Below are 25,864 nucleotides of genomic sequence, written 5' to 3' on the forward strand. Positions count from 1 at the left end.
CAAAGAAAGAAGGCGTAACTTTTATTCTCGCTGTAGTATTGTTGCCGCTGCCGCCGCCATGTCGTGAAGATGCTTTGTGCTTCGTTGTGAAAGCGAAACTACTTTGTTTGGTCTTCCAAAAGAGGACGATATCGCTTCGTCATGCCTGGAGCTGATCCGTGCTGGTCACTGAGGAAATACTTCGCGCTGTCGATCGCCGGATCGGCTTTCACCGTGGATGAGTCCAGCACGGGGTCGTCACATGTGGTTGCCGCAGGCATCACAACATGGTAAGGGACGTAACATTTCCGTCACACACTTGAGGAATTCGGCCAATCACAACGCACTGGATAGCTGGCCAATCACAGCACACCTCGCTTTTCAGACCGATGAGCTTTGTAAAAATCGACGCGTTTCAGAAAGGCGGGGCACAGAGGAGAAACAATAATGTACAGTATGTGGAAAATAATGTGTTTTTTTAACCTTAAAATAAACTCATTTCATTACACCAAATACACAAAATAATGTTCTTTTTAGCAGCATCATATGACCCCTTTAACATATGCTAAATAGAAAAGAGATATATTAAATTGTAATAATATTTCCACAATATTAATGTTTTACTGTATTTTTGATCAAATAATTACAGCCTTGGTGAGCAGAAGAGACTTCTTTCAAAAACATTAAAAAAAATAAAAAAAACCTTACAGACCCCAAACTTTTGAACTGTAGTGTATAACTAATTTGAAGAGGATATTCTAGACAGAGAGTGTGTGTGAAACAGACCTGGTTGTTTACGACCACATGAATAGTGCCGTGTGTGGTGTAGGACGGAAGGTCACTCAGGTGGAAGGTCTCATAGACGATGCCCTGACCTGCGAAGGCTGCATCTCCATGCAACAAGATGGACATCACCTTTAGAGACAAGGACACAGTCTTCTTAGTGACACCGTGTCAATCATGTCTTGTTGTCTGATCACAAAAGACGATTAAAGACCGTTCTTAAAACTGTTGACATAATACAACTGATCACACCTTTGTCTTTGAGGGAAGTTTAATCTTTGGAAATAGGCCACTTAATTTGTACTTTACATTTAGTCCACATCTGTACAACTTGATAAAGTAAACCTTAAGCTGATGTCTGCATTTGAAATCTACAGTAATTCAAAGATTTGTTTTCCTGATGCACTGATTAAAATCCTGCTAATGCAATAATGGGGTTTCATGGGGTCTTTAAGAGAAACACTTATGTTTAATAACATAAACACAGATGCTAGAACCACAAGGGCAGTTCACACACCCTCTTGCCGTCAGAGTCACCGCAGTAGAACTGCTCTGCCTTGGTCTTGCCCTGCACTACAGGGTCCACTGCCTCCAGGTGTGAAGGGTTGGCCATCAGAGACAGAGTGATGTGACGATCAGTGACCCGGTTGATACGTCTGTGGTACATACCCAGATGATACTTCACATCACCTGAGCCCTAAAGAAAAATCACAGAGAGAAACTGAAACATTAACAGGACTGGAACGTCAAGATTCTGTTTGAAAGGAACATTAGATATATTACATAGTTTATACACTATCATTTTCCTAGAAATGCTGGAGAGGACACCTGTTTTCACAAAAAGCATGTCACCATGGATTGTGTGCAGAGCTGTAAACCACAATTAGAGTACTGAATGTTTAATGTATCACTGCACTAGTTGTTCCAGATTTGCATTATTTGTTAAACATTATCACTTTAATTTTAAAGTTGTCATGAAATGAAAATTCAACCTATTTCTAAAGGCATGTTACTGTGAACAGTTCACCAATGCATATGTTTTACCCTTTTTTGGTTACATCATAATTATGAAAGCTTGTATCCACCACAGCATAAAAAAAGGTAACTGCGATTCCCCCTTTTATTCCTTAGCAGGAAAAAAAAAGTGAGATGTAAACTCAAAATTCTGAGAAAAAAAGCCTGTATTGCAAGATGTTGCTTCATATTGAGCGCTTCAAACAAATTCACAAGCACACGGTTTAAAGCGGCTTGCACTTATCTGCAAATGTTAGAAAGTCACACCAGTATTTTGAATCATGACTGCAAAAATGAGGTACGTCCTGAACTGTCATTTTTGTGGAAAAATTGCTGAGATGGCACCTTGGGCCTCAGAAAAAAAGTAGATCTGGCTTTTTATTTGTGTGTAAACACTGAAATATTTGTTTTGTAATCTGTATAGTGAGGTGAATTAGAAACTTGTGCTGAAGGAAATGAAGGCGGCTAGAAAGCGCTGCTGACCTCATCTGCGGCTTCCAGCTTTGAATCAAACTGGCAGAAAATCTGTTCCAGCTCCTTCCGGATCACATTAGCAAGCACATTCAGACGGCCTCTGATGGACAGCAGACAATTCAGACATGTTTAAACAGCCCTATATACTTTATTAACCAGAATACATTGTACAGTCGGTTATTCCTCTACCTGTGTGGCATTCCCATGATAACGCTCTCCACTCCGTTCTCACTAGATTTGTCGATGATGGTTTTGAGTGCAGGAATGAGAGACTCGCATCCCTCTAGGCCGAAACGTTTCTCTGATGACCATTTCCTCTGCAGGAACTCCTCAAACCTGGCAGCATTACAAAAACATTGACATACTAAAAAGTGTGTTAAATAACAACATATGTGACCTGTGCTGGCAAAATGAGTTGGAATGCACACTGTCTAAAATTGAGCTACAGGCAAAAAAAAGTGAAAAATGTCAATTTTGGTTGAATTTGAGGTTTCCACAAAAATGAGTTAATTAAGCCCTCTTCTAGTGATCCCAATGCTTCAAATAGTAATTAGACATCTAAAATTATCTTTATTTGTACATTTTCTGAGAGGAGGACCTTTTTCTTTGCTCACTTCTGGACAACTGCTGCTGCTTCTCACCACAAGTTATAGGATATATCGTTGCAAAGCGCAGCATTCCAGCTTTATAAATATTCATAGCAAATTCTGTTTGACATGAGTCTGAACCAGTAAAATATGATTTTCAAACCCATGCTGATGAAAACAGGTATTAGGGCTGTGACGGTCACCGTGACAACCACGTCACCACTGTGGTCGGTTGCCACCGTGGTTGTCTGCTGCCACCGGCAATAGTGCACGTGACGTCACACACTCTATAACAAGCATAATACGAATTTTATTTAGACTGTAAGTCTATGGTAGCCTAATTCACAAATGACCTCAAATGCCATGCATAGCGTTTCCTTTAGATTGGCAGGTTTGAGTGCAGGAAAATACAGTTTATTCTGCATTCAGCAAATTAATTTTGTGTTGGGAGATGGACCTTATTGGGAAACTAAATTGCCGATCTGGAGCCATCTCCATTCATGTCACCCATCCGCGTTTGTACAAGTGTCTTCAAGTTCCCGCGATCGCAAACACCTGGCTGGTCAGGTTTGGTGAGGCTTTCTCCAAACTGGCCAAATACAAATGAGACAGCGATAAATGGAAGATGTTAACAAGAAATCTGGCAACGATTCCTATTTCAAAGAGAGCGCGTGCAAACGAGGAGTTAATGCTGCTCGTGTCCGGTAGACAGGGTGTATTTAACTTTCTTATTTCGGCTACTTTCTTGTTTAACTGTATTATTTCTTTGATATTTATTTTAGTGTTTTGCAGACTGCATGTACACTGATGAACACGCATGTTTGTTAATAGATGATTGAGCCTCATTTATTATTTGTGTTTCAAAATTATAGGCTTCTATATGTATGTATATATATATATATATATATATATATATATATATATAAATAAATAAATAAAATGTTTTACATAAATTATACATAAATACACAAACTAATTATACATAAATTATACATAAATACACAAACTAATATTAATTATATATATCTATATATAGCCAATCAACACCACACCACCGGCGGTAGTTGGTCCATTACCACAGCGGTGGTAAAAATTTGCCACCGTCACAGCCCTAGAAGGTATTTTAATGTAGAATGTGAAAATGAAGAGAACTCATTTTCGAAAATGTGCTCATTCCGACTCATTTTGCAAGCACGGGTCACATATCACAGCAAGTGTCATCTGCAAACAAATGATGCAAGTGAATTGTTTGATGCAAACGATTCCCTTTTCTTGCATTTTTTTAAATGACCTTTAAACAACTGATGTAAATTTTAGTGGATGTATAAATTCATTTCCGTTTGGTGAAGGGTTTTGCTTAAAAAGTGTGCCTGTGCTTAAATTATCTGAATGGCAAATAATGCATTCAGGTCTCCGGAAAACAATGGCATGGACAGACCTGGTTGAGCGGACCATACGGGCTAGTAGCGTCCTTTTCTCGTCCAGAGTAAATTGCATCACTCCCGGCTTCTCAAACTTCTGTCTGATCCACTGGCACTGCTGCAGGTCATTGATGAACATGAACTCCACCCCGATGTGCTGACAGTAGGCCATCTGCATAGTACAGCGAGAGAGAAGTCATGCAAAACAACTAATCCTTTTAGTTCGATAGCAGAAAGACAAAACATTTATATTGTTGGTGGATACATACCTCTAGACGCCGGATGATTTCCCTGAGTGGAAGGGCACTTTCACTTCCTCCGATGAAGGTGGTGGTGGGAAGCTGGAAAACTTTATCCAGATCCGCTTCTTCCAGTCCATAGAAGCCTGGCAGCAGACATGCAAACACATGGATGGAGAAGGGGGAGGAAGGGCAAGAGAAACAAAACATCACAGTGAATCCGACCGACATACATAAACACAGAAGACAAAAACTGCGTTAGAGGAAGTAATATATATATTTTTTGTTTTAAAAGTGCAATTTTTATAAATTAAAAGTGCAAATAAAAGCACATTCAAGCACATAAGACACAGAACATGCAAAGAAAAAGCTAATCCAATAGCGTGAGCAGAGGAAAAAGGAAAGATGAGGGTGAAAAACAGATCTATTCCAGCCCAGTCCACTGGTGCCAGAGTATATATGTAATATATGCATGCATAAGACGCTACAGATGGCAACATGTTAGTCTTAACATGCATGTTTGAACAAACACATTTTACCTAGAAATGTGTTTCAGTGTACAGTTGAACTCTTTTCTCATTGATTAATAAGCAACATGTGAGTGTATTATCTGCAAACCATTAAAGGGGTCATATGATGCGATTTCAAGTTTTGCATTTAGGAATCTTTAAGATTACTTACAACAGAACAGCAATGCATTTTATGGACGACCGTTTCGTGAACCTAGGAGAGGAGGTAATTCTGACTTTGCTATGACAATCTGGCACTTCTGAATCAAATGTAGACCAGAATCTCGCATAGCAGTTTGTTCTGACCTATGATCTCAAGGTGTGCTAAAACATGGCAATCATTCACAATGTGTAACACAGAGCTCCAGACAAAAAAAATTAATTAAGGAGCCATTGGCTCCTATAAGAAACAAAATTAGGCGCCAAATTATTTTTTTAGGTGCCACAGGATTAGGCCTATAATGATAACAACTTTTTGTTGTGCGATATATTGCCCCAGAAATAAATGCGATAAACAATATTATTGTCAATTTAAGACAATTTTATGCCACTAAATATATAATCATAATATAACAGCATAATAATGCAAGAAGGCCTACACACTTTCCAATGACAACAAACTTTTAATTCTTAAGAATATTCAGATAATGGAAATTAAGTCAAAATATTAGATACCTTAAAAACTTGAATAAATAGTAAATAAACATCTTCTAACAAAAAGTGCAAAGTAACTCACTCAGTAATTCACAAATAACCTTTTTACATCAACAGATTTTTCCTGACCTTCTTTTCTGTGTAAATTAAGGGTGCACACTATTGCTGAAGAACACAGTCCCTACTTAGCAGTCAGATGTCCGTATGCACAAAGGCACAGATCCCTAAACAAGGCCATATCTGCAGATGAAACTTTGTTTGTAGAAGCATTTTTTTTATTTGAACTAGCACCGACTACACCACATTATGTATGAGAAGCTGCAAAAGACATAGTTGCAAGTGGAATGCAAAAAACATGGTGACATTCATTTTTATGTAAATATAATGGGCAATATATTGCGTCACCAAAAATGATTGAGGTCATGTACATATATTGTGCGACAAGTTGATATATTGATTATTGTGACAGGCCTACACATAATAAATGTGTATTATTATTATCTTAAACATTTCAATCATACTGTCATGTGTTTATGTTTCATCTTTTCTTGTCTTTATCAGCATTTTAATCCATCTTGTAGATGTCCTGGGAACTAAGGATCACTTAAATTGGGAACTAAACGTCTTTTCCAACTTGAGAACTATATACAGTCACAAAGAATTGTAATTAACACAGAATCTGTGGTGCCAATGTCACGGACCATAATTATTTCAGCATCACTTGGCCATTGAGTGTAGTTTGGGCTCCTAATCAATGCATCCTATAAATGTTGTCACATGTCTTGTCATCCAGTCTGTTTTTCTTCATTATTAACATGCAATTATATAGGAGGTGTTGAATTTGACCTTTAGCTCCTTGCATTCTTTCTTATGTCAACAGGTTAGGTAAAAATATGCAATATAGCGCATAAATTTAGCAAAATACTCCTATTTATAGTTATTTTATCTAGCTGACTAATGAGATTATGGACACCAAATGGTTATTCTGAGGTAAATGTATTGTTAGGTGGCATTTAAAAGTGTTCCACGTTTTCCGCAGTTTGAAACACTGAATGAGCGATTACATAAGACATTTCAGTAAGATGTACTATATCTTATATACCTTTCGATGTCCATTCATGTTTATTTTCGTAGTATAGTAGTAAAGAGAAAGATATGATGGGTTCCAATGCCACTTGAACTGAGGCGCTAAAGCGATCGCTCATGCCACCTTAAAGAGCACCAAAACGGCATTTATTGTTTGAATTTTGTTATGAATTTGGCAGAATATTAAAGCTGATACTTTGTTTATTAAAATGTAACAAAGCACAAAGCTTATTGCGATTATTGGACGGCAAGTGCGCTACAAATAATATGAAGCTCACGCATTAACAGAACAGCATTTAAAGTAAAGATCTTGATAACAAGAAGCCATAGTATCGATTATAAACGAATTGTTATATTGTTAATGTCCACACAGCTGACAGCTTTTCTGTCACACCGTTCTCTCATGCCACCACAAAAGCTGCTTTTAGCAGGTATTCTGTCAACGCTGCTGTTTGGCTGAGATGAGGACTGTTTTCTTTTTTCCACTAAAACTTTGATGCGCATCGTCTCAGTTTATTACGTCAACATAACAAATGATGTGATCGCTAAACAAAATGAAAAAAAAAGTCATTACATGCAAATTTTTAAATCATAACATGTAAATGTCTCTACTCGCCAGTGGCGACCTCAGCAAAAACTTCTTGCAAATGCAACCGTTTTAGTCACAGTCTAGAGCCCTGTAACATGAGTTGTTCCTGTTTACTTATCTACACAACATACATGAATAAATGTACCTCAACGCTGCAGGTAAGTAAACATGATAACGTTCCTGCAACAGCAGTTAAACAAGATTATGCTAAACTACACATGATGACAAAAGTGAAAGAACAAAAGTCCAAACTGAGAATGTAAGCATAAATAGCAGGTTTTGTCAAGTCAAAAGTGATATTCTGGTTTCTATACCACATCCTTTAATGTATGTCTGTGGGAATATTTTTTCTGTATGTATTTTTTTGTCAGTCAGACAAAAGTCTGATGGCTTAGAAAAGAGTCAAGAGTCACATAATTTAAACTTTATCATTCACGCCTGTAGCTCAAATGGGACACTAAAGTTGAATTATTTCGCAATAGTGATATTTATATTAACACCACTATAAATTACCATTATAAACTGGAATCCATCAAGGGTGACTTTGGGAGAGTCTAACAACATGTCACTGCCTCAAACCCGAGCTCTGAGGCTAAATCTGACATTCTGTGAGGATCAGGACATTATGTAAGAAACAGACCCTAGGCAAGGTTAATGAGGGAAATCGCCACATATGCCCGCTGGGGCTCCTGCAAGGAGGAGAATGCCGCAGTGCCACGTGGAGTTACATAAATGTATTTCTGCTAAGAGCTTTTAGCTTTACATTTTTTTTGTTTCTGTCATTTTTATTATTATTTTAAAAATATTTACATTTCACTTTATTTTTTAGCTTTAGTAATTTTAATAATTCAAGTTAAACTGATTTTAAGTTACCAAAGCAATATTCCTATTTTAATGTTTTTAAAGTTTTTTTTATATAACATACACATTTTATTTCAGCTTTATTTCAATTATTAAAAATTATTTTAAAGGAGACATATCATGCCCCTTTTTACAACATGTAATATAAGTCTCAGGTGTCCCCAGATCTTATTTCAATGGCAGGCTGATTTTACCGAGGTTTATGCTTAAAACAAGAACATTTTGAAGTGGGGTAAGAAAAATCAACTTAATTTGAGATATATTTTCTGAAAACAAGTCTGTCCTCATATACTATGCAATTCTTCTTCTGAAGTAAACGCATCTCTTTTTAATGGTGTTTCAATATTTATACAGTAAAAAAAAAAATACTGCCTAAGAAAAGTTTCTTTGCAGGATGTGTAATGAATGGTAATTAAATAAATCACACATCTTGTTTACAAATGTTCATGACACATGGAACCTGAAGATCAGGAATCAAAACATTTGATGAACTATTTTGAGTTTGTATGGGGCATTATGATGGTTCACATTTCTCAAATTGTTGTGTTGACTGTTTTGACAATAAACTAACCACAATCTTCCTCAGCAAGCTGACTGTGTACGTGAGGTTTGTCTCTTGCTTCCAATCGTCCATGCTGAATGTGTGCATGCAGGTAAACCTCTACAAACAGTATGTGCACAATACAATGAGAAATAAAGCAAATGCTATTCACAGCATTCAGAAAAGCCTACAGCCTAGGCGTTACCAGTGCAATAAAAGAGCCACTGTGAGAGGATATGAAAATGGCAATCTGCAGAGAGAAAGAGGAACTACAACATGACACTAGATGAGACAAGTATTTCACTAGGAAGCAGACACTTTTGAGGTCAAGAGTGATGTATGCAAAGACATTAGGAAACATAATTTACAATGGGCAAAGCCAGGGGACTGCATATGATAACGTACAAACTTAATTTGGCACCATTATTTGGCATCACAGATCTATTCCAAATAGTAGGCAGCACAATAGTCTAGTCAAATGTCATACATACCCTATGTTCAAAAGTTTTGGGTCAGTAATTTTTATATATACAGTGGAAATCAAAATTAGATATCAACGTACAATTTCCTAAATTTCAAGGTCAATGCTTAGTCCTATTTGAAGTTATCCTAACAGGAGTAGATGGGCAGTTTTTAAGCATATTTCATAAATCAATTGTATTCTGAAGCACAGTATAAAAAAACTTGAAAAATAAAATGATCAAAATTAGAGAAAACTTACAGATACCTTTAAGTTATTGGTGTTAATCTGGCACCTGGTGCTAATTTCCTTAATTATATGACGCACCCTATTTAACTCGCAATATTCCTCTAATTTTCACTGAGACTGTAAGATGGCAGGCTGCTCTAATCTGACTGAAACCCAGCAACAGGAGGTTGTCCAGATGAAGGCCAAAGGGACGACCCTTTCAGCCACTGCAAGAGACGTTTGAATCTCTAATCTGTGATTTTTAGTATACTGCAGCTTTACAATGACACTAATTAATTCAAGTCCCCAAAAATGCTGGTTGTCCATGTAAGACAAATTCAAGAGAAGGCAGGATAATGCGGAGACTCTCAATGGGCAATCGGTTCAACACTGCAGCTGGAATTGCTCGCCAGTTCAGCGCTGAACAGGGTAAGGATCTGTCTCGGCACGTTTAAGAGAAGTCAAACTGAAAGCACACTTTTCAGTGATGAAGACTCTCATCAGCAGAAAGAATCAAAAGGCTAGGCCCACCTTTGCTGAGGAGTATGTTGTGTGGACAGAGGAGAACTGGTCCAAAGTTCGCTTTAGTGATGAGAGAAAGTTTAATTTATTTGGGTCTGATGGGAAACATTTTGTTTGGCATCAAACTGGGGAAAGACTGAAGCCCAAGTGCGTAAAGAAGTCAGTGAAAGCTGGAGGAGGAAGTGTCATGGTTTGGGGGATGTTTTGTGCAGCAGGTGTTGGGCCTCTTATACAGCGACATGGCAGGTGAATGCAAATGTTTATCAGAACCTCCTTCAGCAACTACCTTCCCTGCAAGCATCTCCCAATCAGCCTGCAGTTTTCATGCAGGACAATGCCCCTGTCACACTGCAAAACGGGTAAAGCAGTTCCTTGAAGCTAAGAACATTGAAATAATGAAATGAAATGGCCGGCCCAGGGTCCTGACAGCTGTAACCCTCCAAAATTCTAGTTATAATCTTCTTTTGTGCTACAGTGGTTACTGTTCTCTAATTATGATCACTGTGATTTCCACAAAATAAAGGTTTTCGTTGAAATGCCTTGGTTATTTTGTCAAACATGTTAGGAACAGGGTATACCCACAGCTAATAATCCTTCAAACTTTGAGCAATGAAGATTAACAATATTTCAGAAAAATGTTCTCTAATTTTGATCTCTAATGTACATGTATATTTGTTTTTCAGAAAGGATACATTAAACTGATCAAAAGTTACATTTTTATTGTTACAAAAAGATTTCTATTTTAAATAAATGCTTTCTATTTATCAAAGAATCCTGAAGATAATGTATTGTGGTTTCCACAAAAATATTAAGCAATACAATCGTTTTCAACATTGATAATATTAAGAAATGTTTCTTGAGCAGCAAATCAGCATATCAGATTGATTTCTGAAGGATCATGTGACACTGAAGTTTGGAGTAATGATGCTGAAAATTCAGCTTTGCGTAACAGAAATAAATTACATTTTAAATTATATTCAAATAGAAACCAAGTATTTTAAATTGTAATAATATTTCACAATATTCCTGTTTTTACTGTATTTTTGATCAAATAAATGCAGCCTTGGAGAGCAGAATAGTTCTTCTTAAGAAAAAATCTTACTGACCCCAAACTTTTGAGTATAGACTCAAAAGTCCTATTAATTAAATGTGCAATTTCACTTAATAATTGTGTGTGCTATATGTATTTTTGGACTTATTAGAGTATTGATCTGTTTATTGTAATCAACTGATCATTGGCCGCAAGGTTTGGAACAAGGCCATCAACTCCAGTATCACCCATTTCCTAAGCAATGTTTATATTATGTTGAACCTGCACACAAACAACACTCACTGCGGAGTGTGCTTTTATTTTACCCATTGCAAATATCCAAACAGGTCTGGACAACATGCATGCTCCAGGTAAGGGAGGACAGCACAAAAATAAGCCATGCCACCTAAAAAGATTCAATCATTCTCCAACGCCTGATCAAAACCTCACCAAGTTTACTAGAGGATGTGATTATATCTGCTGGTATGAACGAATCAAGATCAGCATCCATAATTCCCAGAGGATCCAGCTGTGCAACGTGGTGCCCTCGAATCTGCAGGGTTCCAGAAAAAAGACAGAGGAGACAGAAAAAGAAAAAGAGGAGAAGGTAGGACAGTAACCCAAAGAAAAGTAGAGACAGTTAAGGAGGTAAGATTGAGACAGAGCGAGTGTGAAAGCCACCAGAGAGATGACAGAAGAACAGGGACAGAAGGACAGAGCAATGTTAACACAATGAATGAGCATGCTCGCAATCACACTGAACACCACAAGCAGTTCTCACCAGACTGATGGGACCCGATAGTAAGTGGGGCATTGTCAAAATTTACACAACTGATGCCCAAAGGGTCGAGTTTGGCTATATGATGACCTCTGACCTGTGAACAAGGCAACAGCACTTACAAGCTAACAGAGGAGCGCAATCACAGAATAACATTCTTTACTAAGGCACTTATATTTTATATTGAAAGGGTCCTAGCTTTTTAATTAATCAAATTAGCCAAGATAATTATATTTAAATCTATTCTGTGGAGATTTGCAGATAAAGATTGTGTCGAAAAGATCCTCATGTATGAGGATAATATGAGGTCCTCATATACTTTATCCAACATATTGGACCAGCGATATATGACTGAAACGTGGAGCGTTTAGAAGTAAGGGTAATATGTTTAGGCAGTACAATACCAGCAAAAAGGAATGCTGACTTGTTTTTTTTATCTTTTACAGAGTAAAGTCATAAAAACAATGAAATAACTTAAATCTGCACTAATGTTCAAAAGTCTGGGGTTGGTAAGATTTAAAATATATATATTTTTGAAAGAAGTCTTGCAGGCTCACCAAAGCTGCATTAATTTGAATAAAATACAGCAAATATTGTGCAATATTATTACAATTTTAAATAAATATTTTCTATCTGAATATATTTGAAAGCACAATTTACTAATGTGATGCAGAGCTGAATTTTCAGCATCATTTCTCCAGTCTTCAGTGTCACATGAGAAATGATTCTAATATGCTGATTTGTTGTTCAAGAAACATTTCTTATTATTATCAATGCTGAAAACAGTTTTGACGTTAAATATTTTTGTGGAAACATTACACATTTTTTTTCCAGGATTTTTGATAAATAGAAAGTTTAAAAGAACTGCAATTACTTAAAATAGAAATCTTTTGTAAAATTAAAAATGTCTTTATTGTAAATTCTGATCAATGTAATGCATCCTAGCTGGAATAAAGTTCTCATTTATTTAAAAAAATAAAAATCTTACTGACCACAAACTTTTAAATAGTACTGTAAATACAGGAATCATTATTAGTACAATATGATGAGGGGAAAACAGCAGCAGTAGAGTCCTCTCCTCCAACTTCCAAAATTTTAGCCTTCATACCTGGTAGGCACGGATGAGGGACTGCACAGCAAGGTGGTCTTCCACCAGTTTTTCCACATTAGGCTGAGCTCCAACCAGTGCCTGGGCCTGAGACAGTCCTGAGAGACTCACCCCCACTGGAGGTGGGTTTTGGTAGGCAGAGCCAGGGGGAGCGCCTGCGTTGGCATTACGGAAGAAGATGTCCCAAGACTGTTGAGAAAGGAGAAATCACAGTAGAAGAATAATAACAATACTTCAAGTGCTGTGCACTAAACACATTTGAAAAAAAAAAAGATTTATTAAGATACATCCACTGACGTCCACAAGTTATTTTGGATTATTAAAATAAAATGTTAAATAGCAATTTCAATTTTAAAATTTCAATTTAGTTTTGTTATTTGAATTTCAATTTCACAAAGAATTGTGCAGCATTTTGTCCGAACAATAACGAAAGGACATCTTTTCATTTATAATTTGTTTTAAATCTCATTTTGATGAAAAAAATAAATAAAAATTGTGAGAAAATCGTGAAATCAGTATCGTGAATCGTATTGCATCGTGAGTTGAGTGAATCATTACATCCGTACTGCCGACCAGCATAATTGGTGTCTTGCATCATCACACAGGAATTATTCTGAATCATGAATTTTGCTTCATCCTCCAAAGTCTTCAATACAGATGGGAACTGTGGTCAAATCTGAGTAAACTGGGAAGGGGTCAACTTTCAGTAAACTGCTTTTCTGAGCAGCAAAACTTCACTGGATAAGCTGGATGTTCGATTGCATAACCAAAGACATTTGATGCAATCATCTGAAAAGCTTTAGGTTCATGCAGGGACAGAAAAGAAGAGCAGTTTGAACCCTAGACCATGTCTGACCTTGTTCTGAGCATAAGGGCTTACTTACCTGCATATCGGGTCACTGTGATTAAATGACACATCACACAGGACCTCATACTAACCTGATAAATAAACCCTACCGTCAATACACTACTGAGGTCTCGCTAGTACTGGATGCTCATTGACAATCAGCCTGTCACTGATTAAAAAAAAGGCTCTAAAATATCAAGCTTTGCCATTAGAAGGAACTGATAAGACAGAGCAAAGCCATTTGGGATGCTGAAAATTTGAATTTTTATAATTGAGTTTTTTATTCAAATTTTGCTTAAGTAGAACATTGCACTGCCAAAACACATTTTCATAATTAGCAATTTTGTCTTGTTTTCAAGTAAAATAAATCTAAACAACAAAGTTTTTTTTCTTATTTCAATGGCAGGCTGATTTTACCGAGGTTTATGCTTAAAACAAGAACATTTTGAAGTGGGGTAAGAAAATTCAACTTAATTTGAGATATATTTTCTGAAAACAAGTCTGTCCTCATATACTATGCAATTCTTCTTCTGAAGTAAACGCATCTCTTTTTAATGGTGTTTCAATATTTATACAGTAAAAAAAAAAATACTGCCTAAGAAAAGTTTCTTTACAGGATGTGTAATGAATGGTAATTAAATAAATCACACATCTTGTTTACAAATGTTCATGACACAAGGAACCTGAAGATCAGGAATCAAAACATTTGATGAACTATTTTGAGTTTGTATGGGGCATTCTGATGGTTCACATTTCTCAAATTGTTGTGTTGACTGTTTTGACAATAAACTAACCACAATCTTCCTCAGCAAGCTGACTGTGTACGTGAGGTTTGTCTCTTGCTTCCAATCGTCCATGCTGAATGTGTGCATGCAGGTAAACCTCTACAAACAGTATGTGCACAATACAATGAGAAATAAAGCAAATGCTATTCACAGCATTCAGAAAAGCCTACAGCCTAGGCGTTACCAGTGCAATAAAAGAGCCACTGTGAGAGGATATGAAAATGGCAATCTGCAGAGAGAAAGAGGAACTACAACATGACACTAGATGAGACAAGTATTTCACTAGGAAGCAGACACTTTTGAGGTCAAGAGTGATGTATGCAAAGACATTAGGAAACATAATTTACAATGGGCAAAGCCAGGGGACTGCATATGATAACGTACAAACTTAATTTGGCACCATTATTTGGCATCACAGATCTATTCCAAATAGTAGGCAGCACAATAGTCTAGTCAAATGTCATACATACCCTATGTTCAAAAGTTTTGGGTCAGTAATTTTTATATATACAGTGGAAATCAAAATTAGATATCAACGTACAATTTCCTAAATTTCAAGGTCAATGCTTAGTCCTATTTGAAGTTATCCTAACAGGAGTAGATGGGCAGTTTTTAAGCATATTTCATAAATTAATTGTATTCTGAAGCACAGTATAAAAAAACTTGAAAAATAAAATGATCAAAATTAGAGAAAACTTACAGATACCTTTAAGTTATTGGTGTTAATCTGGCACCTGGTGCTAATTTCCTTAATTATATGACGCACCCTATTTAACTCGCAATATTCCTCTAATTTTCACTGAGACTGTAAGATGGCAGGCTGCTCTAATCTGACTGAAACCCAGCAACAGGAGGTTGTCCAGATGAAGGCCAAAGGGACGACCCTTTCAGCCACTGCAAGAGACGTTTGAATCTCTAATCTGTGATTTTTAGTATACTGCAGCTTTACAATGACACTAATTAATTCAAGTCCCCAAAAATGCTGGTTGTCCATGTAAGACAAATTCAAGAGAAGGCAGGATAATGCGGAGACTCTCAATGGGCAATCGGTTCAACACTGCAGCTGGAATTGCTCGCCAGTTCAGCGCTGAACAGGGTAAGGATCTGTCTCGGCACGTTTAAGAGAAGTCAAACTGAAAGCACACTTTTCAGTGATGAAGACTCTCATCAGCAGAAAGAATCAAAAGGCTAGGCCCACCTTTGCTGAGGAGTATGTTGTGTGGACAGAGGAGAACTGGTCCAAAGTTCGCTTTAGTGAGAGAAAGTTTAATTTATTTGGGTCTGATGGGAAACATTTTGTTTGGCATCAAACTGGGGAAAGACTGAAGCCCAAGTGCGTAAAGAAGTCAGTGAAAGCTGGAGGAGGAAGTGTCATGGTTTGGGGGATGTTTTGTGCAGCAGGTGTTGGGCCTCTTATACAGCGACATGGCAGGTGAATGCAAATGTTTATCAGAACCTCCTTCAGCAACTACCTTCCCTGCAAGCATCTCCCAATCAGCCTGCAGTTTTCATGCAGGACAATGCCCCTGTCACACTGCAAAACGGGTAAAGCAGTTCCTTGAAGCTAAGAACATTGAAATAATGAAATGAAATGGCCGGCCCAGGGTCCTGACAGCTGTAACCCTCCAAAATTCTAGTTATAATCTTCTTTTGTGCTACAGTGGTTACTGTTCTCTAATTATGATCACTGTGATTTCCACAAAATAAAGGTTTTCGTTGAAATGCCTTGGTTATTTTGTCAAACATGTTAGGAACAGGGTATACCCACAGCTAATAATCCTTCAAACTTTGAGCAATGAAGATTAACAATATTTCAGAAAAATGTTCTCTAATTTTGATCTCTAATGTACATGTATATTTGTTTTTCAGAAAGGATACATTAAACTGATCAAAAGTTACATTTTTATTGTTACAAAAAGATTTCTATTTTAAATAAATGCTTTCTATTTATCAAAGAATCCTGAAGATAATGTATTGTGGTTTCCACAAAAATATTAAGCAATACAATCGTTTTCAACATTGATAATATTAAGAAATGTTTCTTGAGCAGCAAATCAGCATATCAGATTGATTTCTGAAGGATCATGTGACACTGAAGTTTGGAGTAATGATGCTGAAAATTCAGCTTTGCGTAACAGAAATAAATTACATTTTAAATTATATTCAAATAGAAACCAAGTATTTTAAATTGTAATAATATTTCACAATATTCCTGTTTTTACTGTATTTTTGATCAAATAAATGCAGCCTTGGAGAGCAGAATAGTTCTTCTTAAGAAAAAATCTTACTGACCCCAAACTTTTGAGTATAGACTCAAAAGTCCTATTAATTAAATGTGCAATTTCACTTAATAATTGTGTGTGCTATATGTATTTTTGGACTTATTAGAGTATTGATCTGTTTATTGTAATCAACTGATCATTGGCCGCAAGGTTTGGAACAAGGCCATCAACTCCAGTATCACCCATTTCCTAAGCAATGTTTATATTATGTTGAACCTGCACACAAACAACACTCACTGCGGAGTGTGCTTTTATTTTACCCATTGCAAATATCCAAACAGGTCTGGACAACATGCATGCTCCAGGTAAGGGAGGACAGCACAAAAATAAGCCATGCCACCTAAAAAGATTCAATCATTCTCCAACGCCTGATCAAAACCTCACCAAGTTTACTAGAGGATGTGATTATATCTGCTGGTATGAACGAATCAAGATCAGCATCCATAATTCCCAGAGGATCCAGCTGTGCAACGTGGTGCCCTCGAATCTGCAGGGTTCCAGAAAAAAGACAGAGGAGACAGAAAAAGAAAAAGAGGAGAAGGTAGGACAGTAACCCAAAGAAAAGTAGAGACAGTTAAGGAGGTAAGATTGAGACAGAGCGAGTGTGAAAGCCACCAGAGAGATGACAGAAGAACAGGGACAGAAGGACAGAGCAATGTTAACACAATGAATGAGCATGCTCGCAATCACACTGAACACCACAAGCAGTTCTCACCAGACTGATGGGACCCGATAGTAAGTGGGGCATTGTCAAAATTTACACAACTGATGCCCAAAGGGTCGAGTTTGGCTATATGATGACCTCTGACCTGTGAACAAGGCAACAGCACTTACAAGCTAACAGAGGAGCGCAATCACAGAATAACATTCTTTACTAAGGCACTTATATTTTATATTGAAAGGGTCCTAGCTTTTTAATTAATCAAATTAGCCAAGATAATTATATTTAAATCTATTCTGTGGAGATTTGCAGATAAAGATTGTGTCGAAAAGATCCTCATGTATGAGGATAATATGAGGTCCTCATATACTTTATCCAACATATTGGACCAGCGATATATGACTGAAACGTGGAGCGTTTAGAAGTAAGGGTAATATGTTTAGGCAGTACAATACCAGCAAAAAGGAATGCTGACTTGTTTTTTTTATCTTTTACAGAGTAAAGTCATAAAAACAATGAAATAACTTAAATCTGCACTAATGTTCAAAAGTCTGGGGTTGGTAAGATTTAAAATATATATATTTTTGAAAGAAGTCTTGCAGGCTCACCAAAGCTGCATTAATTTGAATAAAATACAGCAAATATTGTGCAATATTATTACAATTTTAAATAAATATTTTCTATCTGAATATATTTGAAAGCACAATTTACTAATGTGATGCAGAGCTGAATTTTCAGCATCATTTCTCCAGTCTTCAGTGTCACATGAGAAATTATTCTAATATGCTGATTTGTTGTTCAATAAACATTTCTTATTATTATCAATGCTGAAAACAGTTTTGACGTTAAATATTTTTGTGGAAACATTACACATTTTTTTTCCAGGATTTTTGATAAATAGAAAGTTTAAAAGAACTGCAATTACTTAAAATAGAAATCTTTTGTAAAATTAAAAATGTCTTTATTGTAAATTCTGATCAATGTAATGCATCCTAGCTGGAATAAAGTTCTCATTTATTTAAAAAAATAAAAATCTTACTGACCACAAACTTTTAAATAGTACTGTAAATACAGGAATCATTATTAGTACAATATGATGAGGGGAAAACAGCAGCAGTAGAGTCCTCTCCTCCAACTTCCAAAATTTTAGCCTTCATACCTGGTAGGCACGGATGAGGGACTGCACAGCAAGGTGGTCTTCCACCAGTTTTTCCACATTAGGCTGAGCTCCAACCAGTGCCTGGGCCTGAGACAGTCCTGAGAGACTCACCCCCACTGGAGGTGGGTTTTGGTAGGCAGAGCCAGGGGGAGCGCCTGCGTTGGCATTACGGAAGAAGATGTCCCAAGACTGTTGAGAAAGGAGAAATCACAGTAGAAGAATAATAACAATACTTCAAGTGCTGTGCACTAAACACATTTGAAAAAAAAAAAGATTTATTAAGATACATCCACTGACGTCCACAAGTTATTTTGGATTATTAAAATAAAATGTTAAATAGCAATTTCAATTTTAAAATTTCAATTTAGTTTTGTTATTTGAATTTCAATTTCACAAAGAATTGTGCAGCATTTTGTCCGAACAATAACGAAAGGACATCTTTTCATTTATAATTTGTTTTAAATCTCATTTTGATGAAAAAAATAAATAAAAATTGTGAGAAAATCGTGAAATCAGTATCGTGAATCGTATTGCATCGTGAGTTGAGTGAATCATTACATCCGTACTGCCGACCAGCATAATTGGTGTCTTGCATCATCACACAGGAATTATTCTGAATCATGAATTTTGCTTCATCCTCCAAAGTCTTCAATACAGATGGGAACTGTGGTCAAATCTGAGTAAACTGGGAAGGGGTCAACTTTCAGTAAACTGCTTTTCTGAGCAGCAAAACTTCACTGGATAAGCTGGATGTTCGATTGCATAACCAAAGACATTTGATGCAATCATCTGAAAAGCTTTAGGTTCATGCAGGGACAGAAAAGAAGAGCAGTTTGAACCCTAGACCATGTCTGACCTTGTTCTGAGCATAAGGGCTTACTTACCTGCATATCGGGTCACTGTGATTAAATGACACATCACACAGGACCTCATACTAACCTGATAAATGTCTAATAGGCTTTAAGGAGCTAAAGAGCTCAGTGTGTTAAATTAAGAGCGCCGATGCCGAATCATCTCGCAGAAGGGCGAAGTAGTGAAACTGTATTATGCACTTCCTTCATAATTTCCCTCAACAATTTAGTTATTATTTATTACTTCTGTCTACAATAGTCTGTATTTTGCTTTTATCTATGGCTGCCCATTTGAGGATTCACTTGTGTACTTTTTCTATGGCTCAAGATGAATGAAATACTCCAAGGTCAAAAGAGTTAAAGCTCATTTATATAAATGTGTATAAATATGTATAGCAATATATAAATGCACAGACAGACAGTATTGGCTGTTCATCTAAAGGTATGCTTAAGTGTGATGTTCAAAGAAAGAAATAATAAAAAAAAGATACAGAACTAAATGGAAAGGTAAAAGCAGGTTTGTCCACTGCGCTTGACTTAGTGTGTTACAGTATGATACATTCTTCACAGTTTCTCAGAAAACATTTAGTTCTAGTTTGAAAACATCCTGGCTGGAAACCATACAAGGGCATGTGAAATGGAAAAGAAAAGTCTTACATAACAGCCCTGCAAAGCTAAGCTTACTGTCAGAGAGGGGAAACAAAGTCACATTATGAAACGTGGATGTCCTCAAGCACAACCTTGGAGACCAAAGAAGTTCCTCTGCAGTTTACTACACAAACAAATCAGTTAAGTTCTTAAAAGAATCATTCTAACTGCCATGTGAACTGAATCAACTGATTCATTTCTAAAGATTTGACTCAAAGGGATGTTTCATTCAAAAATCAAGATGTTGCTACCTCTTACATGAAACTGTCAAGAAGATTTAGGGGGCGGATATCAAGATTTTTAGAAGATAACAACTTGGTTTATCTGGGTGCTTTCTGCATTAAGTCCTCAAAGATTCGCTTACATATATTATATGGGTCTATAATAAAATGGAAGTAAGTAAATGACGACAGAGTTGTCATTTTGTGTGGACTGCTCTTTCAACACTCAAACAATTACCAATTCACCTTTTTAAAACAAACTTGAAGACCAAAAAAGGAAAGTCATTTGAGAGGCAGAGTAAGTTAAGCTGTGATGAAAGATTATGAATACATTGTTTTCTGTAGTATTGCATCCACTGATTAATCTTTCACAATATGAACAGGAATGTGCATTGTGAAAGTAAACAGGGAGAATTTTGATTTCACGTGGATTTTAAGCGTCATAACTGTGGTATTGCAGCAAAGCAGCCAGGATTTTCACAAAATCCTCTACGCTGAGAGCTGACATCTTACCTTGTGCACACTCTTGGGGTTCTCCAGCCATGCGTAGTACATCTCCTCCACATAGTTGGAGCTCGTCCCATTGAGAAAAGGCTCAGCGGCGACAGGGGCCGTGTAGCACCGAAAGGGCTGAAACGTCCTTAGGGCCCCGGGTGTCATCGCTGTTCTCTGTTGTGAGAAACTTGTAGCATTCTGAGAGGCTGTGAACGGCCGTAGCCGTGCAGCGCAAGTCCTTAAGCGATGCATTGCAGTCTATAAACCAGCTCCACTACTTCTCCAAACCAACCTCGAGAACTAAAGCTCCACACAACACTAAATCCAACAGATCCTGGATGTGGTCTTTTAATTTAAGGTGCTTGTCCTCCTACTCCTCCACTCAAGGTCTATTCGACTCAAGTTCCAGGAAACTGAAAGAAACACCATGTCAGTACATAAGATAAATAAAATGACATTGCGGCCACAGTAAATGTTTAGGAATGAATCGCATGTTTTTGTGCCTGTCCTACAGGTCTGGTTTGCTCAGAAGTCTCGCAAAGGATTCTTCCCGAGCATGAGACAGATGCACATGTGTGCAGTCCTTTAATTTATAAAAAAAGATGACTGGATACCAAAACCTCGTCGAGCATGATATATGGCATTACACTTTTCAACAGTGGAAAATCTGCCTGACAAGAAAAAATACATGTTTCTTATTATAATAATGAATTGCCGATGTCCGCTTTTCGTGACTATACGTTCATAGAAAAGGACTCTTCTTAGAAATAAGAAAAGAAAGAAAGAAAGAGCCACTAATAAGTTTAAAGAAGAGTTATAATAATCTCTTAGCAGCAGCGAAGGTCTCGTGAGTAACGTAACGGTCCCCAACGGCTAGCTTCAGCTAACACCAGCAAATACAAAACTCTCCATAAAACCATCACACGTCTGTTTAAATTGCCATTGTCTCAATGGAAGAGAAAAAATATCACATTATACAACTCTAACAACAAACACACCTTTAAATGTGTCTAATTACAGAGTTTTCTCTTCAGGGTTGCTGACAGACGCAGAAGTGACTCGCTAACGCCTCACTGACAGACGCATTAAAACATCAAAAGCGCTGCGAAAGCAGATAAAAAGCGATTCAAATACTTACTCTTAGAGCGAAATGAATCGCATGTTTTTGTGGCTGTCCTACAGGTCTGGTTTGCTCAGAAGTCTCGCAAAGGATTCTTCCCGAGCATGAGACAGTCCTTTAATTTATAAAAAAAGATCACTGGATACCAAAACCTCGTCGAGCATGATATATGGCATTACACTTTTCAACAGTGGAAAATCTGCCTGACAAGAAAAAATACATGTTTCTTATTATAATAATGAATTGCCGATGTCCGCTTTTCGTGACTATACGTTCATAGAAAAGGACTCTTCTTAGAAATAAGAAAAGAAAGAAAGAAAGAGCCACTAATAAGTTTAAAGAAGAGTTATAATAATCTCTTAGCAGCAGCGAAGGTCTCGTGAGTAACGTAACGGTCCCCAACGGCTAGCTTCAGCTAACACCAGCAAATACAAAACTCTCCATAAAACCATCACACGTCTGTTTAAATTGCCATTGTCTCAATGGAAGAGAAAAAATATCACATTATACAACTCTAACAACAAACACACCTTTAAATGTGTCTAATTACAGAGTTTTCTCTTCAGGGTTGCTGACAGACGCAGAAGTGACTCGCTAACGCCTCACTGACAGACGCATTAAAACATCAAAAGCGCTGCGAAAGCAGATAAAAAGCGATTCAAATACTTACTCTTAGAGCGAGAGATTCTGTACAGCGCAGTTTAATGTCATGAAACAAAAAATGAAAGAGAAAGAGTGGGGTATCAGGAGCGGATGAGTCTCGTGGCGGATAGTCGTTTCTAGGCAGCAGCGCGAGCAGCGGCTTCAAGTGCGCATGACGTCAGCCTCACGGCACGAGGAGTTGCATTTTTTTCTTCCAGCACGTTTTGTATGTAAAGCATGGGCGAGGCCAGAAGCTTCAGATCTATAAATCCATCTCCCGCAGGTGCTCTGGCTTCATTTGTAAGTCAGACGGTTCGGATTCAGTGCTAAGACTTCGTTTCAATTGGGATATTCAATATATACTTTTTAAAGGTCCATATGTAATTACCATGCAAATATTTCTTTTTATTAGGAAAATACCATACATATTTAAGAAGGAGCTGGCTCTTTGCGAACCAAATTAAATTTGATAAATAACTTACCATAGTATATTTAAAGTACATTGGTAATTACTGTACCGTGTAACCACCACAGTACCTCAGAAAGGTTTTTGTGCATCTTATTCTGCAATTTTGTTCTTATAAGAAACACACAAATATAGACAAATTAAAGATTAATATTTCAGTTTCTGGAAGACTTCAGGAAGAATCATGGCTCGGGACAGATTTTATTTGACCTCTTGAAAAGATCTATTTTGTCCTTATATTTAGTATTTTATATGCCTTTGTGTACGTTTATAAACTAATATAACAGCATATACAATTTTTAAAAACCTGTTTATTAAGACAGGATGAGAAATTTTGTATGCACAAGACTGCATGACCATAGAATAATAACCATAACTTTTCCTTAATGATGAGCATGTAAACAGCCATTGTTGATTCATCTGGCCAGAGTACTGTGCAAAGAACTGTCTGTACTATGCATTTACACCAGTTTCCACTGAACACAAACCATTTGTAGTGACTCAAAAGTACACACAGTTGTGAAATAAATTCACATGCTGCTTTCTCATATCTTATCAGCTTTCAGAGGCAGCTGGTCATTCAGATAAACCCCCTACATGCGTTAGCAAGATCTCCACATCAGCAGAAGAGCATTTTGTTTAGTATACAACAGATATAAAAACCACACCATGGGTTTTGAGTCTTTTTTATTGATAATACTGATAACATCTTAATACATTTCCTATAGCACACATAGAGAGAAAAAGAGGGAGAGCACATTGGAAGAACAGATATGAATATCAATAAGAATTAGGAGAAACAAAGATTTCAAAAGAATTATTTTTTCACAACTGAATCAAATCCACATCATCCCGTTTTAGTTTATATACAAAAAAAAAAAACTTGCAAAGTTGGAAAAGGCTGATGTTCAGAGAAATGTGCAGCCGTCAGATTTAAGCAAAAAGATTACAAAAGACATTGGGGAAAAAACGTGAATACTAAATAGCATAAACCCCCTACATGCGTTAGCAAGATCTCCACATCAGCAGAAGAGCATTTTGTTTAGTATACAACAGATATAAAAACCACACCATGGGTTTTGACAGTCTTTTTTATTGATAATACTGATAACATCTTAATACATTTCCTATAGCACACACAGAGAGAAAAAGAGGGAGAGCACATTGGAAGAACAGATATGAATATCAATAAGAATTAGGAGAAACAAAGATTTCAAAAGAATTATTTTTTCACAACTGAATCAAATCCACATCATCCCGTTTTAGTTTATATACAAAAAAAAAAAACTTGCAAAGTTGGAAAAGGCTGATGTTCAGAGAAATGTGCAGCCGTCAGATTTAAGCAAAAAGATTACAAAAGACATTGGGGAAAAAACGTGAATACTAAATAGCAATTGGCTTGATGTTGTAAGAGCAGCGACGCGTCACAACTAGAGAAACACAACACTGATTCACTCTTTCACATATGTGTAACACACTCAAGACACACACCAGCTTCCCATTAGTGGCCTGATTAAATAATATCACTCATCACTTGGTCATTGTGTTTGGAGAAGAATCCAGTTGATAACAGATTAAACACTCTTTTGGTGGTTATTCAAGTGTATATACATCTAAAAAAAACATTTAGGTTTCATTAACACAATTTGTTAGTGCATTAAGATTGTGTTTCTGTGTTTAAGCAGAAAAGTGAGTGAATTCTTGGAGATCTTAACATTATGCATTTTTTGTCTAACTAGAACAGTGTGGTAAAGAGCGCCACCTACAGGATTAGACAGCATTTGAGCAAAGCACAATGAAGGTTGTTGATTAAATTACATCGAACACAGACATAATTCGAGGTCCCTTTTGTAGACTGGCAGCCAAAGCACGATCCATTCCATAATAAATCACATGCATAATGTGACCTAGTGTGACAGCGGCAAACACTGCGATTGACCCACATTAACAAACACATTGTTCATTATTTCACATTTTCTGTGGGTTCAACCAACACTGCTCAAACAACAACAAATGCCTTTACAAAAGCATGCCGTACAATCAGAATAGCTGTTTTACCATGATAGTCATCATCTTTAGACAAAAATAGTTATATGCACTTACAAAGCTCAGAAAATAGATAGAATCACCAGCATTCAGTATAAAATAAACAGAATGAAACAAACAAACAAAAAAAAAAGTCACCAAAATGTATTATTGTGAAGTTCATGCAAATAGTTTCCACTTATAAGATAAGTTAACATTATGCAGCGGTCGTTTTACAAGATATCTATTTGTTGAGCAGTTTTATTTCCAATTATTGTCTGCAATAACTAAACACACATAAGTAAGAAATAACACCAGTTTGTTGACATGCGGACTGCTGTTTGCGGCGGATGTTGTATTTGTCACCATTTACATAGAGTTTGAAACTCTCATTAAAGTGAACTACAAAAATAAAAGTCACATTTCAGATTAAAATTAAAGGAATAGTTCACCTATAAACAAAATTTTGTTGAAAATGGTTTCTTGCTTAGGCCATCCAAGATGTTGATGAGTTTCTTCATCAGAACAGATTTTGAGAAATTTGGCATTACATCACTTGCTCATCAATACAGCCTCTGCAGTGAATGGGTGCCGTCAGAATGAGAGTCTAAACGGCTGATAAAAACATCACAATAATCCACAAGTAACCCACACCACTCCAGTTCAGCAACGTTTGTAAGAAACAAATCCATCAAGACATTTTAACTTTTTAACTGTAAACTATTGCTTCTGGCTAAAATGCGAGTCCATAATCCATAATGATGCTTCCTCCAGTGAAAAACTCCATCCTCAGGACTCT

At 36.8% G+C, this 25,864-nt stretch overlaps 1 protein-coding gene across 2 annotated transcripts in view; it reads right to left on the reverse strand.

Moving 5' to 3' along the window:
• LOC107588948 (2-oxoglutarate dehydrogenase, mitochondrial-like) overlaps positions 1 to 22,853 on the reverse strand; it is a 35,894-nt gene extending 13,041 nt beyond the window's left edge. The window contains exons 1-10 of one of the 2 annotated variants that reach the window (XM_016277212.1): positions 22,603 to 22,853; positions 20,831 to 21,225; positions 18,598 to 18,786; positions 17,493 to 17,586; positions 4,528 to 4,643; positions 4,276 to 4,430; positions 2,440 to 2,586; positions 2,260 to 2,350; positions 1,280 to 1,459; positions 766 to 894 (exon numbers count right to left, since the gene is read on the reverse strand). In XM_016277212.1, the coding sequence (XP_016132698.1) occupies positions 766 to 894; positions 1,280 to 1,459; positions 2,260 to 2,350; positions 2,440 to 2,586; positions 4,276 to 4,430; positions 4,528 to 4,643; positions 17,493 to 17,586; positions 18,598 to 18,786; positions 20,831 to 21,064 (1,335 nt within the window). In that variant the 5' untranslated portion in view covers positions 21,065 to 21,225; positions 22,603 to 22,853. Of the gene's footprint in view, positions 1 to 765; positions 895 to 1,279; positions 1,460 to 2,259; positions 2,351 to 2,439; positions 2,587 to 4,275; positions 4,431 to 4,527; positions 4,644 to 11,427; positions 12,235 to 17,492; positions 17,587 to 18,597; positions 18,787 to 20,830; positions 21,226 to 22,602 lie in introns of those variants that run through there. The other variant, XM_016277211.1, reaches the window with a different exon arrangement.
• Positions 22,854 to 25,864: the final 3,011 nt, after the last annotated feature.

This window comes from Sinocyclocheilus grahami, unplaced genomic scaffold (assembly GCF_001515645.1).
Source record: "Sinocyclocheilus grahami isolate Dianchi unplaced genomic scaffold, SAMN03320097.WGS_v1.1 scaffold110.1, whole genome shotgun sequence".
Classification (NCBI taxonomy): domain Eukaryota; kingdom Metazoa; phylum Chordata; class Actinopteri; order Cypriniformes; family Cyprinidae; genus Sinocyclocheilus; species Sinocyclocheilus grahami.